Raw genomic sequence first — 16782 nt, forward strand, 5'->3', positions numbered from 1 at the left:
AAAGGTGAGCATACCTAAAAACTAGTGTGAAGTCACAGTAAAAACCTCACTTCTCAGACCAGTCTTATGCTGCAACCCTTACTGAAGAATCAGAGGAATTTGGAATCAATTTCCTCAGATAATTTTGTTTAAAAAAAAAAATTTAAAATCTACAAACAGCACAACAATCCATTTTTTTTTTTTTTAAATTCAATACCATTTTTGCGTGATTGTGTTTATGGCAAACTCACCCCAGCTGGTCTGTCAGGTTCCACAGCACATTGGGTGTTGGCATTAGTGGTGAACCGTCATATAGAACCACTGAGGCTCCCACTGCCAGAGCAGACACCAGCCAGTTCCACATCATCCAGCCAGTCTAACAACACACGCACACACACCAACACAACAACAGTGATTAGTTACTTGGAATAAACACTCCTTTGTCATCAATAAGGATAAAGGAGAATATAGCAAAATGGACAACTCCACCAGACTGTGATTCACATGACTGAGTTTCTCATTTGACAGCCTGCTGAGGTACTGATTTGGGACCATCCTTCATTGGTACCAACAGCATGAATATTGATTCCTCTCAATGAAAAGTGTCTGCAGGGCTAATGCAGAGGCTTATACTATACTAACTTGTGGCGACACATTTAGTCAGTGAACTGATTACTCAGTTGATAGGAGATTAATCATCAGGTTTAAGCTAAAGCAGAAAAAGAAAGTTTTAAAAATACATAAGCCTCAATTACTGGAGCTTGTTATGGGTAGTTCAACAGATGAATTGATTTCCAAATCACTAAGTACTCTGGTTTACTTGCAGGTTAACGAAACAGTTTAAATGAATGTGGTAGCAACTTGTTTAATGAAAGTTCTCTGAAAGTATTTTTGTGCTTTGCCAATGTTTGACAGGGTCACGCTCTAGTTAAAGAGCATACAAGCCCCAAAAAGGCATGAGAAATTCACAATGGGGTTCAAATGTCAGAGAAAACATGGCAAGTCTGTCATATTTCATGTAAATTTGGAGATAGAGCATAAAGTGTTAGAACTCTGAAAGATATCAAGATACTTTGAATATCACCATTTCAAGATGAGTGATCAACCTGAAGCAAATTTGTTGCGTCCTTCATACAAACGGTTAGAATTCCTTTACTTTATCTTTCCATAAAAGCAGCATTTAGGACATTGTTCACCTGTTGTTTCTTCATAGTCACCAGACATAAACCAAAATGATTATTAATGTGGGTCGATGAGGACTTGCAGAGTATTTTTCGATAAATGACTCAAGCCCACATCATGTCCCCCTACACAAATTATATTTTTGCGCCCATCAAAAGCTCCAATTATATCAACACCTTTCAAAACGTAAACATCAGAACATTATTCTGGTTTGTCCTCCCTCTATGTTGCCAGATCGTGTGACAGAAGCAAGCAATCTGACCTATGACAGTAAGTCCAAAGCAAGGCTAGTTTCTTCTAGTGAGAAGCCCAAAGTCACTTAGAATAACTGAACCTTGTGTATTGTAGTGTACTGAAACGCAACATTAAGCAGTAATGTGTGTGAACAGACGCCATGAAAACTGTGGTAGGGCGTAATATCTAAAGATCAGTATACTCACATACATAGTTTATCACAACATAGCTTATAGGGTTGAGCGATTTTATCGATATCGTGATATATATATATATATATATATATATATATATATATATATATATATATATATCGATATTTTGTTTCCCGATAAAGTATTGATTTTTCAGCCGCGAGTATTGATTTTTTATTTTTATTTATTAATTTTTTTAAGCAAACTTTTTTGAAAAGTCAGATGTTACAATTAATGAAAATACAGAACATTAACATAATACAAAACAATGCCGGGGGGAGGTCACATTATACAAAACAGTGATAAATTAGTTCATAAAAACGTTATATAAAGTGCATAGCTCAGTGGTTTCGATGAATTCTCTGATTGTTGTAATGTATTGTTTGAGCTCCTTCTCAAAAATGAAAAAAGATGGTTTATGATTAGAGAATTTGGATTTGTGTATGTGGTATTTAGCAAGTAAAGCAAGCAATAGATTATTATTCACAATATAAACATGAGTCTGAGTACGCTGACGACATGTTTGTGACATGTTTGTTTGTTTCCGTTTCTCTAGCGGTGTTGTCCTTCCGGTTCAAAGGACGGACCACCAGCGACGATTCATGTCAAATCACACTGTCACTTTATAATCTTCCAGAAAATGATGTGTATTAAATCATATCGAATTTAATCGTATAACATCGTATCGAATCGTTGGCTGAATGCCGTGTATCGTATCGTGAGATTAGTGTATTGCTACAGCCCTAGCTTAATTTAATCATTTCTTACTTCCTCTTTTGGTTAAAGTGATCAGAAAGTGCCGTTTACATGGCGGTGTCTTACTCATAGTAGACCACACCACTGCTCCTGTGATATAAGCAAAATAGGAGCTTACAAATTATTCATGAAATTAATCAACATTTTTTGTGAAGCTATTAGAAGTTACAAGGAAAAACGTACATTTTTATGTAAATCTACATGAATAAAGCTGTACCTTCAATGGCGGAAAGGGCTGTGGACTAACGTTGGTACGTTGATTATGTTACTGTCGTAGTGAAAATGTTGTGAACCTACCGTGGTGTAGTAAATGATGACATCACTGGCGGTCATATTGCCATGGAGAATGTGCTCTTTCAAGTGTTGAATGAGGGTTCCCTACAAAGAAAAGGAACAGGTGAAATTATTCACAGTTTTTCTTTCAGCAAGACTGTTTTTAAGAGCCCATTTGTTCTATGACTTATGTCAAGTTAATGTATTTATACTAAAATGGAGCACATAAATTTGGCTCTGCACAGACTTTGTTTTATAACATGGGGCAATTTGTGGTTTGTGCAAATTCTTCCAAAGTCTCCGACCCATCATAGCTGGGTAGGGTGTTGTTAATACGAGGAGTTTATAGACTGTAGTGCGTTTGAGAGTGCGCTTTAGGTCTGAGCTTATGTGTACTCTCTTTTCATAGAATCAGGTGATTCACCTGTGTATATGTGCGCGTGTGTGTGTGTGTGTGTCAAACTTTGGCAGGACTGAGCTGCCAAACCCTTCATTTGGTGCATACCATCTTGCTACTGACAGCATGTTTACAGCTCCGTAACAAAGCAGAAAACACAACAGTACCAGGGCTAATTGGCTGAGGCAGAGAGGACTGCCATTGTCATAATACGAAATGTTTTCTGCAACAAATTACTGTCCAATTATCAGCAGCATGGTAAGGGGGGGGCACAAAGGAACGAGATGAGAGATGGGAACAAAACAAAAGACAATAACTTGGGGAGAATGAAAGTAAAAGTGAGGGGGAGAATGATGAGCGTGAAAAAGAGAACTGGGAGCAAAAGATGCAAAAGTAAAAGCCACACAAATCAAAGGTAGGAAGTCGATGAAACAGAGAAAAAGGTAAGTGGGGATAGCAAAAAACAGAAATGGAAAAAGAACTGAGTCTGAGAGGGAAAGAAACAGACAACTGCTGGTTTAATAGTTTAGGAAGGTGATAACAGAATAGGGAAGGTGTTTACATTTTCTAAGTGTAGCAGTATTTCTAAAAGAACACATTCTTCCAACACACAGACATAGAGTGAAGCAGAATGTCATTTATCCACTCACTTCAGAGCAAATAACATTTGTGGGATCTGCTGATGGATATCTGCTGCCATCTAGTGGAATGACTAACAGAAACAGTGGGTTTCTTTGACTAGAGCTCCTGTGATGCATCACTAGAAATGACCTTACTGATATCAATGATTAAAACAATAGCTACTAAATGGACATATTATGGAGTATGTTATCCTCATCTTTAGCTGTCCGGGTCACTCATCAGGTCATAAGCCAGCATGATTTAGAAAAGCCTGAAATACTCACAAAAACTAAATTTGGCCACCCGTAAAGACCATAATAACTGGACATATGCATATAAATTACAAGTGCTGAAAAGTCATGGTACCTACCCCAGCTTTAGAGGAAAACTGTAGCTATTTTCAAATCATTATTACATCGTTAATGAGGATATAAATCTATAGAATCTCAGGAGGTTGTAAATTTCAGAAAAATCCCAGTTTGCTCTTTTTGTACAGCTCCACTCGTCTGATAAGGGATCACCTACTATTTCATATCAGCTTTGCTCAGATTTGCTTAGAAAGCATTGCGCTGAACACAAAATGAGGATAAACTTCTTACTGCTTGACGAGTCAGCCTATTTAAACAGTTTCCAGGAAATGATAAAACCCTATCAAATGACTACACATATGTTGTACTGAGCAAGATAGATCACATAAAAGCACTTCGAATCAAACCAGATCTCAAGAGGACTCACAAAGACAGTAAAAAGCTTGTTTTTAGGTAAACCAGCCTCAGTCATTTTACTAACTGTGCTATCTCTATCTTGTCAGCTGATATAACCAGTGGTATATTAATTCACACGTGTTGCTGAAACTCAACCGTTACATGCAATGACAGATTATGGCATGGAGCACAATGATGACTACAGTGAGTCATTTAGGTTTAATGGTCAGCTACATTTCACCAAACCAGAGATAAAAGGGCCTTAATCACATAGCAGATGAGATACAAAGAAGAGATTCAAAGGGTGGGAAAACAAGAAAAATCAGAATTGTGCACTGAAAATCAGGCCATACATGTGGGTCAGCCCAGGGAAGCTCAGTCACAGATGTGAGATTTCTGTATGAGAGACAGCTGAGCCCAACCCTTTGCAATGCAAGGACCAAACATTAGCAACAGAACACAGTAATTATGTAATATGTTTTACTAGGACAAATATGAACACACATGGGCCAGTCAGTGTCTCTTGGTTTAATCTTATCCAATTTCCAGCAGTGTGTGGGCAATACAGAATTTGTGCCAGCTCAAACAACAACAGTGTAGTTTTTAAACTTAGCACTAATAGAAAACAGTGCTTCTTACCCCAGCAGAATGGACCATACATTTAGGAGATCCTGTGGTTCCAGAGGAATACATGATGAACAGAGGATGACTGAATGGGAGCTGCTCAAACTCCAGCTGAGGGAACTGGTCGCCCTCGCCACGCCCAGACGCCAAAAAATCATCTAAGAACACACTGTGGAGGTTTAAAAGAACAGGGAAAAACATGTTTTTCATCAGGGCGATAAAAATATAGTTTTAACGCTTCAGTGTAACTATGTGGAGACACACACCTGTTGGGAATCTTGGAGAGGTCAGTTTCGTGTTTGGAGCGAGCGTAGGGAATCACAACTACTCTCTTCAGGTCAGGCAGACCTGCGAATGTGAGAGGAAGACTTTTGTGTTATTTTCACATTACGCCCTTGTTTAAAGGCCAAAAAGAAGCCAGAGGATTCCCCAGAGAAATGCACGTGTTATTGTCCTGACCATGCAACACTGCTTTGTTTCAAATTCAAGTCACTAATGATATATTTTAGTAAGGAGTCAAAATTCTTAGTAATTCTGTGGATATTTCTTTGATATTATGAAACACTAATCCTTCATCTGCTGAATACTTCATCATACTGTTAAATACACTCATAAAACCCAGAGGATTTGGGAAGAACATTCTTCTATGTTTTAATTGTCATATAGGGACTAAAACATCTAAAACTCATGTGAACCAAAGATAATGATGCACATAATATGGCCACAAGACCAAGTTTCACAATAAATCAGCCGAAGAGCCAAATCCATTAATTATATCTGAGAATAAAGTTTGGAAAATCAAAAAAAGAATGCACGGACTGAAACACAGGTAACAAGTAAATATGGTTGCCAACCTTTCACAACGCTAATCAGCTTTTCCATATGGTCGTGCGTTTTGCCGTTGTAAACCACAGCGGCGACGGAGAAGATTAGTTTTGGCTGGATTTGAGAAAACCGGTCAAGGACACCCTAAAGAAACAAAAAGAGAACAAAATTAAAAACCACTGAGCAAATAGTAACACATAGATATAAATAGCACTTTTTGGACAAAGACGAAAGACACCAGAGGATACAGCCCACTAGAATACAGTGGAATGACACCACTTGTTTATGTCAGGATAGAAATAGCAGTTCAATGATCTGTCAGAGGGGGCAGTAACGCATCACAAACACAAAGCAGATATCAAGAAGAGAGGAGACCATTAAGGAAGGAGCTGGTCTAGGATGAAGTAATTTGCCCTGTAAGATCAGGTCAGAGAGCAGTTGTTCAGTGCAGCTCTGAGCGAAAACTGAGAACAAAAATAGATCAAACAAAATTAGGATCCAATAAACTTCAACTACGCTGACAATAATGTCAAACCAGCATGTTTAAGAGGCCCGGTCTAGTTCATGTTCAATGAAATAATACACTTATGGGTGTGTTCAGACGGATTTCCTGGTCCAGATCACAGGAGAAATCAGCCCTGGTTCACTTAGCCATCCTACTTTTCCTTGATGTTAATTTCTTTCACCGGACCAACAGAACCTATGGATGATGTCTCGCCCTTAGCTGATGTACATCATGTTGAGGAAACTTACAAACTCACAAAACAATGCTGTATGTCGGGATAAACCTGCTCTGTGGATTTGAGTCGGCTATGTGTGGTTGCATTTCTATAGGTGGGGATGTCACAAGACACTTTTGCAACAGACCTATACAAGGTCAAAATAGCATTAGGAGGTCCTGTGTTGCACACACAAATGAGTATATTCTGCAAGGAACCAGTGGATTGTGTTCATATTTTAAACCGATCCAGAATTAACTTGGAAATAGAATGAGTCCAACTTTTTTCGACCGGTCTTGGTTTGCTTGCTTGGTGCAGACAGTATTTACACTTCTTCAAATTATCTGCACAAATGGAGCAGTTGTATCTGGGTTCATTATAATCAAACTAAACCGCTCAATTTTGAACACACCCTTAGATTATGAACTAGGGCCTGGATGAGACACAACTAGCTCATTAAAACAGCCTCTGAGATGCTGGTTGCAAATACATACAGTTAATGAGAAGAAATAAAACAGAACTAACTAGAAATCAACCATATGAAAAATATATACACAACAGTCCTTACATTGACTCCAAAGTCAACAGATGTGGAGCTCCAAATTGCTCCAATGCTGGCTGCTGCTAACATGGCCTCCACTGCATGAATACCATTAGGAAGGTAGCCTGAAGAGGGAGAATACAAAGGTTAAAGAGAAAACAAGAAGTTTCCTTGTTCAAAAATATATGTGGTTATACTACAGAGGTATTCTCTACATCTACACATAAAAAAGTAGAATGATGGGATGAAAAATATCCACATATTGCGATGATCGTTTACTGAAACACAACACGAGAAAGATCTGTGTACATATTAACCTAACATCTCTCATAATCTCAATCACACTACAGAGAAACACTGGGTGATGCCAATTCCAAGGCCACATGTCATGTGAGACATCAAAACCTCAACTTTCAGTATGATAAATGTGAGGGTAGTGTTCAGATTCAGAAAATGAGAGATAAATATAAACATACTGACAACTGTAACGAGGACAGACAGAACACTGAAATGCATGTGATGCGTGATAAACAGATTCTTGCCATTAACCATTCTGTGTCAATCTCAACCCGTACGATTTGAGACTATTTCCATCACACGGCCGTACAAACATGTCTCTGATATAAACACACTTGTGATACACACTTCATATATGATCAATCAATCTGAAATTAATAAATAAAGACTTGATTTTAACGGACAAGACAGAACACTTAAATAAATCTAAAATAAATGAGCTCAAGTGAAAAACATACTATGATGAGGCTAAACACAGGAGCTGTCATTCTACCTTAAAACACAGGGTTGTTTCAGTATCTGATACTTGTATCTTATCTAACTTAATAAAGCAATAATACAGGCAGTAGTTCCAACCAAACAATCTGTCTGGTCAAAGGCAACTGCAACTGTGCCATCACCTCAAATGAATCATGACTAATCAGCCTTGTCTGGTTGCTATGCTGACTCTTGCTGTAGTCAGGAAGCTCATTCAGGCAGGATGGCAGTTTCTGCTAACAGATCACCACCCTGCTACACTGGCTCCACAAGCTCATCTCATATGTCACACTAGACCAGGAAAAGTTGCATCATCAATCATAATCTTAGTGCAGCACTTGTTTGAGTGCCTTCGTGTCTGTTGTGATGAATCACTCTCTTGCTTTGCTGTAACAACGCTGCTTCCACCTCACAGGAACGCTGGCCTAGCTCCTTAGTCATGCAGACTTCAGTAAAAACCAAAGGACGTCAAAGGAAACTTCAGTGTGACGCCAATGTTTTGCATTGACAGATGCTGTAGTTAAGTGTTGTGGGGGGGGGGGATTATTAAGAAAAAAAAAAAAACTTCAAGCAGCATTCAGATTCCTACTTTTTAGAATAAGGGGGTTTTGGCCTTGTCAGCTAAGCAGTAGTTGGATGTTTACAGACTCAACAGAGTGACTTGTGTAAAATGGGTCTCAAATCAGCTGAGAGAATCTGACTGAAGTGAATCCTTCCTGTGCAACTTTTATTGAAGTACAAAGAAGGAAGGGTGCTGACCGCAGAGAAGCCGATTTGTGATAGAACTGACAAAATCTATGAATATGATCTAATAATGTTCCTTAAGATATCATTTTACATTAAAAGAAAACTATATTTTAGTGTATCACCCTTCTATTCCTGAATTCTTTTTTAAAATCAAAAGTCTTTTTCTCATCTATGTAGATCGGCAGAGACTGCGTTTAGAATTACGACAAAGACTTAAACATCATGTCGTTGGGCTGCTACGGCTAGAAAAAGAAAAAAAATTTAAAAATAAATTAATCAATTAAATAAATTTAAATAAAAAATAATAAAAATAAATCAGTTATGTGCCACAAACACCAGACACAGAATGGTGTCACTTCGAAGCCTTATTACAATTCAACTCGTCTTGGAGCCTTGATCACCTCCAGGTTTCCATGTCCTGTTTCACATGTCACTCACAATCCAGTTGTTATAAAAACAAGCTTTTGGATTTAAATATCTTCTCAATATTAACCCCATATGGAAAAGGGTTCATTTCAAGGATAATGAACTGTTTAGAATCTCCTGAAAGCGCAAACCTTATAAAGACTGGAGTGAGCTGGAGTTGAGGGATGAAATAGGATACTAGGAGCAGCGCTTTGCAGAGAGTGAATAACAGCTGCTCTAGAGCAAAATTAAGCATAATGCCATTTGAAATCCTACACCAAACCCATTTTTCTAAAGAGAGACATACAAACATATATCCCCCGTGGAGATATATTGAGCTGCTATTGAGTTGAAACCGGTGTCAGAATACTCCTGCCAGTGTAACTCGCAGGTTTTGGGCATGCCCTGCTGACGAATTATCGATTCAACCCAATGCAATAGCAGCTGCATTTGGCAATTTCAGCTGGAATCATTCCACAGTGAGGAAAGACAAAGAACATCAAACATCAGTCTATGCCAGTGTTTCTCAATTCCGGTCCTCATGACCCACTGCCCTGCATGTTTTCAATGTTTCCCTCCTCCACCACACCTGATTCAAATGATCAGCTCATCATCAAGCTCTGCAGTGGCCTGATAAGGAGTCATTCATTTGAATCAGGTGTGGTGGAGGAGGGAAACATTGAAAACATGCAGGGCAGTGGGTCATGAGGACCGGAATTGAGAAACACTGGTCTATGCAGATATATACTGACCCACATGTCGACACTCATGACTAAGCATGGCTGCATTGAAACTCCTGTATATATGCATGCAGGGACATCAGTAAAATACACATTTATGGGTATGCTTGGATGTGTGTACATATGCATGTTTAATATTTATATTTAGTATTATCAATTTTCTTTTGTGGCTGCTTTTCTGAGAGAGTATATCCCTCGATGAGGGGAGGATGAGTAGGTTGTTTCTTATGATCGAGGGGAAAAAAACCCCAACTATTTTTCATTTGCTTTAGTTATCAATAAGAGACTGACGTTTCACAGTGTGTGCTTTAATAACACAAAATTAAAAGAATATGCTATCCTCAGTGGATAAACGGTAGTTATGATGGCTGGATTTGGGCTTCTTGATTACAAAAAAAAAAAGAGGATATTGTTAGGTCCAACAGCACTGATGAGAAGAAAATACAAAGGATGTAAAATACATATTACCACATATGTGAGTGTGTGCGTGCCATTTTGGCTCGTGCTCTGCTATAAAGCATGGCCGACTTCATCAGCTAAGTGCTTATATATCTTCAGGATTACAGACATTGACAAGTTCCAGTCTGGGGACAAGGACATCTCTACCCCAAACACACACGAATAAGAACACCTATTCAAACACACAGATTGGTGCTCAGCTGTGTGAGAAAAGTAATGGAGAGGAAGGACAAAGGAGACATGAGGTAGCTGGTCTCTCTCTGTATCGCTCCCCCTTTCTTTAGCCCCCCCCCCCCGCCCGCCTCCCACCACCTTTTCCATCTTTGTAATGAGACTCCTACAGAGCTTAAGTCATTTAGCTAATGGATTTCTTTACACAACGTCAATCTTTCCACTGAATGTTTATTCACACCCTGGTTGTTTCTTGAGAGAGTAGCCCGATAACAGCGAGCCTGTGACGAGCAGCTACAAACAAACTCAAGGAATCAACAAATGTGGGATCCTTGATCTCTGGATATTTGCAGTAGTTCTTACGAATTATGGGTTACATAGAAAGCTGGCCATTACATGCTACTTCTGGCTTTTCTTCTGTGATTGATCTGTTTTAATTCAGAGGTCAAATGGTAATGGGCAGGTACAACAGCTGACGTGTCATTTACCAAAGCTCAGGATTACATCCGTCTGAAAAAATGAACGTGCATTTTCCGTAAGCACTGATCGCCCATTATCTTTTGTCTTCATGCAGATACAAAAAGATTTTGTAGATTAGCCCCACTGAGGAAAAACAGAGGTTGTTTGAAAGTATGAAAGACACTGGTTTTTCTAGAATTTGACAATCTGCCGTTAATGGCGCAGGTTAAACCAGCCTTTAGAGACACTGCTGTGCCTAGAGACATGGCGTTTCTTAAAAATAATACATTTGTTTGGCTCATCTCATCTAAATATGTAAATTAGTCTGTAATTATGTGGAAGATATGAAATTATACCGATTTGGTTCTTTTAAGTGACAAATATTCAAGACAGAATTGTGAGCAACACAATTATTGATTTTATCGTGGAGTTTCACAATTGGTCCAGCGGTGCTTCTATTTAACAGAGTAATAGCCTCAGGTATTCAACACTGAAACTCTTTTCAAAAGCTGCATGAATGCACTGACATCCAGTGAAATGCTACGGCTGCTTCACTGGTACCACACTTTAAGGGAGGGTGGGAATCTGTATAAAAGCACTGAAGTGTTGGCTGTTGGAAGAAAAATACCAGCATGAACCCTCAGCCAAACCTCCTTGTACAAATATGAACTCTGAAAAATATATATATATATTGGTGACATTCAGAAAGAGCTGCAACTTGTATCAAAACAACCAACCCTTCATAGCAGTGAGCACACTTACTCTACTGAACACACACACACACAGATTCCATCTGTTGCTGCAACTGGTTATAAATAAGAGAAACTGAGGAGGTAAAAGCATCAGAGAGGAAGCTGAAAGGATAGAGAGCAGTAAATAACTAACAATTAGGCTGGTAAGTTGAAGAAAAAAAGGAAAAAAAACTGCATACTCTCCTTTTTTTATTATTATTATTAATGTAAGACATAGAAATAAATCTGAGACTCACCTACAACCCTGTCCCCAGTCTGGATGCCCATCTTCCTCATGGCTGCAGCGAACAATGCAACGTCACGCCTCAATTCCCCAAACGTTACCTTCACAATCTCCTCATTTGCCTCTCCTGGCACACAGAGACACAAGTGAAAAAAAAAACAAAGACGCATACACAGACACAGAGAAGGGAGTACAGGGTCATGTGTCACGCGTGAATCATGTGAAAATGATTGATTTATGGAAAGGATAAAAGTCTATGACATCTCTGAAACTCCCATCTTAGACAGATCGAAGAGGTTTTAAAAAAAAGAAAAAGAAAAACAGAGCCACAGGCAGGAATAGCCTCCTGTCTCTCTAAGTAATAGTTTATTGACAGTCACACGGGTTCCAGAGCATTGTGACCAATGAATCTTCGCATAATCTTATTACAGCTCCCGAGCGAGGCTGCGCATGTACAAGAAGCCACTCTCTCACATACACACACAGCAATATAATAGGACTTATCCATTAGTATTTGACATTGAGAGGGAGGAAGGGAGCAGCAGTTAATCTAATAGTGACATGTGACATACATCACTGCATCGACCCTGTGCTCAACTCGACTACACCCTGAACCTCTCTCTTTCATATCGAACTTTGCCTCCGTTTCCAATCATTTGAAAAAAAGAAACATTTGAAGATGAAATGCAACATAAACACAAATGCACTATAGCACGCTATGCACTACTTACTGGCAGCATAAAGAGCCACTTTGTCCTGGTCCGCGTGTTTGAGCAGGTTCTCTGCGTAGTTGAGTCGAGCCCCTTTAAACCACTCTGGAACATCAGAGATCCGCTTGGATACGTCTACAACCTGGTGTAGATGGCATGGAAACATGGGAAAATAAAAGTGATCATTTCATTCTGTTCTTTCTTTGTCTTTCTCATTGAACTGTCTTGACATTTGTCATTTGTCCACATTTCCCAAGCACACACCGCTCGCTTCTCTTTTTCAAATAACTGAATTTGTTGTCCTTTATTTCGAGCAAAATGCCGGCGAGAAACAGAAATCTAACTAAGAAATTCAAGGCAAAACTTGGACAGAGAGCACAAGTGTTCCTAAACTGGTTGACAGTGTCGCTATCTCATGACTCATTAAACAAATACGGGTGAGAACATGTGGTCTGTAAGTGTAATGGAATACGCCATCCATGTGTACAGAAAAGGTGTGTCAATGATATGATCTTAGACACCATTTATTACCTTTTACGACAGGCTGTATCCTGGAACTTGGCAGTTGTTTTTTCATTGGTTTCTCTTTATTCAGCTGGCTTTTTTCTTTCTTTTTTTTTTGTCAGAGGCCCACCATTTAATAGCAAGAAAGCAGCACTTAAAGCAAGAAAAAAAATGTGCAAGGTGTCTATTTACGCAGCTAATTGACAGGAATCATCAACTGGGATTATTCTTATATTCCCAAATGTCTTTTGGCTTAAATGCATCATCACTGTAGCTGCTCCAGCTGACCAACAAATACTGTTAACCAACTCAAAGCACAGCAGCTGGAAGGTCTGCATGCTGAAGCATCCCTGGGATGGATACTCAACCTCACATGGCCCCCAAATATCTTCATTACGTAGTAAGTTAACTGCAGATTTGGACAACATATCTGTTTGCAGCACTGTTAAACTGACAGAAAAAGAGGCTTGTGTACAACTTTGGTGGAATAACAATCAGGGAGTGGAAGGCCAGGTAAGAAAAAACCTTTATGTCCCAGATGGGTCATTTGGAATACAATACAGTACACACCACACAGTATCGCTTGCAGTAAAAGTTGATCATTAAAAAAGGTAGAAAGTCAAAACGTGATTTTTTTTTTACATTTTGAAGTCTTTCTGTACCTACTGGTGCTGTATTAGGCGAAACAATACCTTCACTCTGAAGGAAGCAGCTGAAACTCAGCATACAGGAGATGAAGAGGATAAGAAATAATCGTCCGAGTCTTTGAGATGAGCCTCTCTTTGCATAAGTATAGAGGATTGTCCAGACTAACTCCAGTTATACTGCAGCACAGTCTGAACATTTTCCCTCATTTCCTTTTGTTTTTAAAACAAAACAAACAAAAAAAAGACTGAGATTTCCAAAAGAACTGACTTGATAAAAGAAAAGAAATAGATTAAATTATTATTAGGTTAAATTAACACAATGCAGCTTCTTTAAGACAAATAGACACTGCACATGCACGTACATAGGCTTTTTGTGTTTGAAGCAAAATGATTGATCATGGTTAACTGAGCCTGGGTATTTGTCCTGCTGCACAGCTACCACTGGTGACCTATTAATGGCACAGAGTATCAGCAGCCAAAAAGATAAATAAAAAATGTGTTCCGATTGAAGAGGATGTTTGGATAATTTCATGATAAGAGTTTTCAAGTCCACCAGGCGATAACCATTCCGAGTTTTTGGAGTCTTGACCCTGATGACTGGCACCTCAAAAGACTGCTTCCAGATCCAGTCCTTGGGGATTTTTCTTTGCGTCCAGTGAGAATTTAAAAAAAATAGATAAAAAAGATGCCTCCGAGTTGCCTGGCAAACCTCAACAATTCTTCTCCTCGGCCACTGGGACCAGAGCTTTTCTTCTCCTTAATTTGACTGAGAGATTTACGCACCACTGGTGCACCAAGTCTGGAGTAACACATTTTCAACTTCTCTGACATATGAGGCCAGAACACTCCTTTAGCGCTGTTCAGCAAACCAATCACGGTCTTAATTCTTTTCCAAGCTGACCTAAAACACTCAGAACACAAGCCCCCGTTTCAACTTTCATCTTATAATCATTTCAAATATCTATATAACCTACCCGAGCTATGTGCCCTGCAGGAAAAACAACAAAGAGGCATTCATTTTCGTGCCACCCCACTGAGAGTATTGTTAGTCTGCCAGCCACTTCAGAATCTAAAATCCTTTACTTTTATTGTCAGTTGGACTCACCTCTTCGTACGCTTTAGAGCTGACTACTCCACAGAAGCGCCACACCTCTGCCCAGAATTCGGGGTAACTATCCACTGACCACTGGTAAAGGTCACTGTAGTTGGCTGGAGAAGAGAATCAGACATTACAAGACAGGATATTTACTTCAATAATCGCACATGAATGCAAATATCACTCAAATCAGGGCAATGGCCTGCTTGCCTTCAGGCACCTGCCATGTTCAGCTAATGACCTCCCTCCAAACTGGAGGCCAAAGAAAAACCTTACAACCCTCCTTTTGTTCAGCAAACTTCCAATTAAAATGACTGATTTCCAGACGTGATCTAGTGATTGAAGTCAGAAGTGAATCTCGGTTCCAGAAGAGGGTCAGTTCTGCCTTACTTCTTAACTCGATACAGTAAAATAATTTGGCTGTTTCAAGGGTTCATCAAGCGCAGGCCGCTTCATCAACATCGAGGGACCCGCAGAGAGGAAGAGCACAAGTTGGAATGACACAGTCAACACTGATCTCCACTAATCTGTTTGGCTCATGTTCCTTAATGGAAAGTGATGCTAACTCACAATCACTATTCAGCATCCATGTATCTAAGAGCGGTTAAATTAATTCATTTTGTGGTGTAGCTGCAGGCTTTCCAAGCAAATAATAATAAGAAGAATGTTATTCCTACATTTAACCATCTATGTTCCTTACTTGAGACCCCTGAAATGAATTATTGTCCTAGCAACCCTATCTGGAAGCACTGATTTGAGGGGTAAAGTTGCCTTTTCCTCCTTGAGGCACATCAAAAGCTATGCAAACTACTCTGTGCTGCAATGTTGCATACTTCTGGTGAGAAAAGAAGGCTAGGATACATATACAAGCACAATATATCAGTAGCTGTAACAATTTCACTCACATAGGTGTTGTAGCTGTCTAAACTCCTTCTCACCTGCAAATAGATCTCTTTTCATTCAGCTGACCACGTTTTTAAGCATTCCTACAGGGCCTTTTGAGTCTGAACTGACACGGATTCAGAGACACAATTGAAACAGGCCACTTCCTTTCTTTCATCCCCTGGCAGCTCTGCAGGCTGAGGAGCTGGGAGGGATCCAGGCATGACAATAAGGCCAAGCTGCACGGTTGTATATGGCGAATTACTACTGAAAAGGAGTGGTGAAGAGGCTGAAGGCCATGCTTATTAGCAGTCTCATGAGTTAGTAAATGCAGAGATGTGCAGTGTTTATTCACAATATCCTGTGTATGCCAACGCATTCTCGGTAGCTACAGACTGCAACGCAGGTCTCGACAGTGGTGACAATTAGCTACTAATGCTGACAGCTAGCAGGGGGAGACATTGCCTATTTCTGTGTTTCTATCCAGCTCAGTGTGCAGCTTCGTGGGCTCAATGAAATCCGACTTACATTCTCTCCTACACACCTACCATCTCTCTGGCTCACTCACTTCCCTCCACTCACCCAGATTAAGTCCGTAGTCCGAGTTGACCTGTATCCTAAACTTGTCCATCTGCGTGTTCCTCTTGGAGTCCGGGTACCACAACACCTTGCTCTCCATGTCCATAATTTTCTCGCTCTTCCCTTCCGTGTCTTTGGACATCTTTGTTGCGTCCTTTAAAAAAAAAATTTATCTAATTTTATATTTTTCCTGTCAAAGACTAATAAACGCGAGCCCCAAGCCCCCTGCCAAAGCCAGCTGTTCTCGAGGTGAGAACACGTATCCAGTGAGTTCGCAGGCTAGCTGCTTTGTTTGTATGGCTCTGGTCTGCTACAGCACGGGAGTCATTTAGAAAAGCTACTGTCAAAGGCAAGCGTGGGACTGTCAAGGAAAACCGAAAGACCACGCCCCGGCGTCATGACGTAGACTGGCGTGCTATATTCAAGATCAACAGCGTTCAATAGTGTTACACGAAATTTAAGCAACAACTCCCAACAACCCAAAACTAAATGTTTTATGAATTAAATCAAAAGATTAAATGTATCAGGCAATCCAAAAAAGCTTGATGATTACATAAAACCTAGTAGACAGCGACAACTGTTGTG

General features: G+C 39.6%; 1 protein-coding gene across 1 annotated transcript in view; it reads right to left on the reverse strand.

Annotated features, from left to right (window-relative positions):
* Window positions 1–16542, reverse strand: part of aacs (acetoacetyl-CoA synthetase) — a 39827-nt gene extending 23285 nt beyond the window's left edge. The window contains exons 1-10 of the mRNA XM_072387506.1: window positions 16201–16542; window positions 14746–14849; window positions 12511–12631; window positions 11793–11906; window positions 7077–7174; window positions 5819–5933; window positions 5231–5312; window positions 4980–5133; window positions 2643–2723; window positions 231–355 (exon numbers count right to left, since the gene is read on the reverse strand). Of these exons, the coding sequence (XP_072243607.1) occupies window positions 231–355; window positions 2643–2723; window positions 4980–5133; window positions 5231–5312; window positions 5819–5933; window positions 7077–7174; window positions 11793–11906; window positions 12511–12631; window positions 14746–14849; window positions 16201–16339 (1133 nt within the window). The 5' untranslated portion in view covers window positions 16340–16542. The remainder of the gene's footprint in view (window positions 1–230; window positions 356–2642; window positions 2724–4979; window positions 5134–5230; window positions 5313–5818; window positions 5934–7076; window positions 7175–11792; window positions 11907–12510; window positions 12632–14745; window positions 14850–16200) is intronic.
* Window positions 16543–16782: the final 240 nt, after the last annotated feature.

This window comes from Leuresthes tenuis, unplaced genomic scaffold, assembly GCF_036924035.1.
Source record: "Leuresthes tenuis unplaced genomic scaffold, fLeuTen1.0.hap1 SCAF_6, whole genome shotgun sequence".
Taxonomy (NCBI): domain Eukaryota; kingdom Metazoa; phylum Chordata; class Actinopteri; order Atheriniformes; family Atherinopsidae; genus Leuresthes; species Leuresthes tenuis.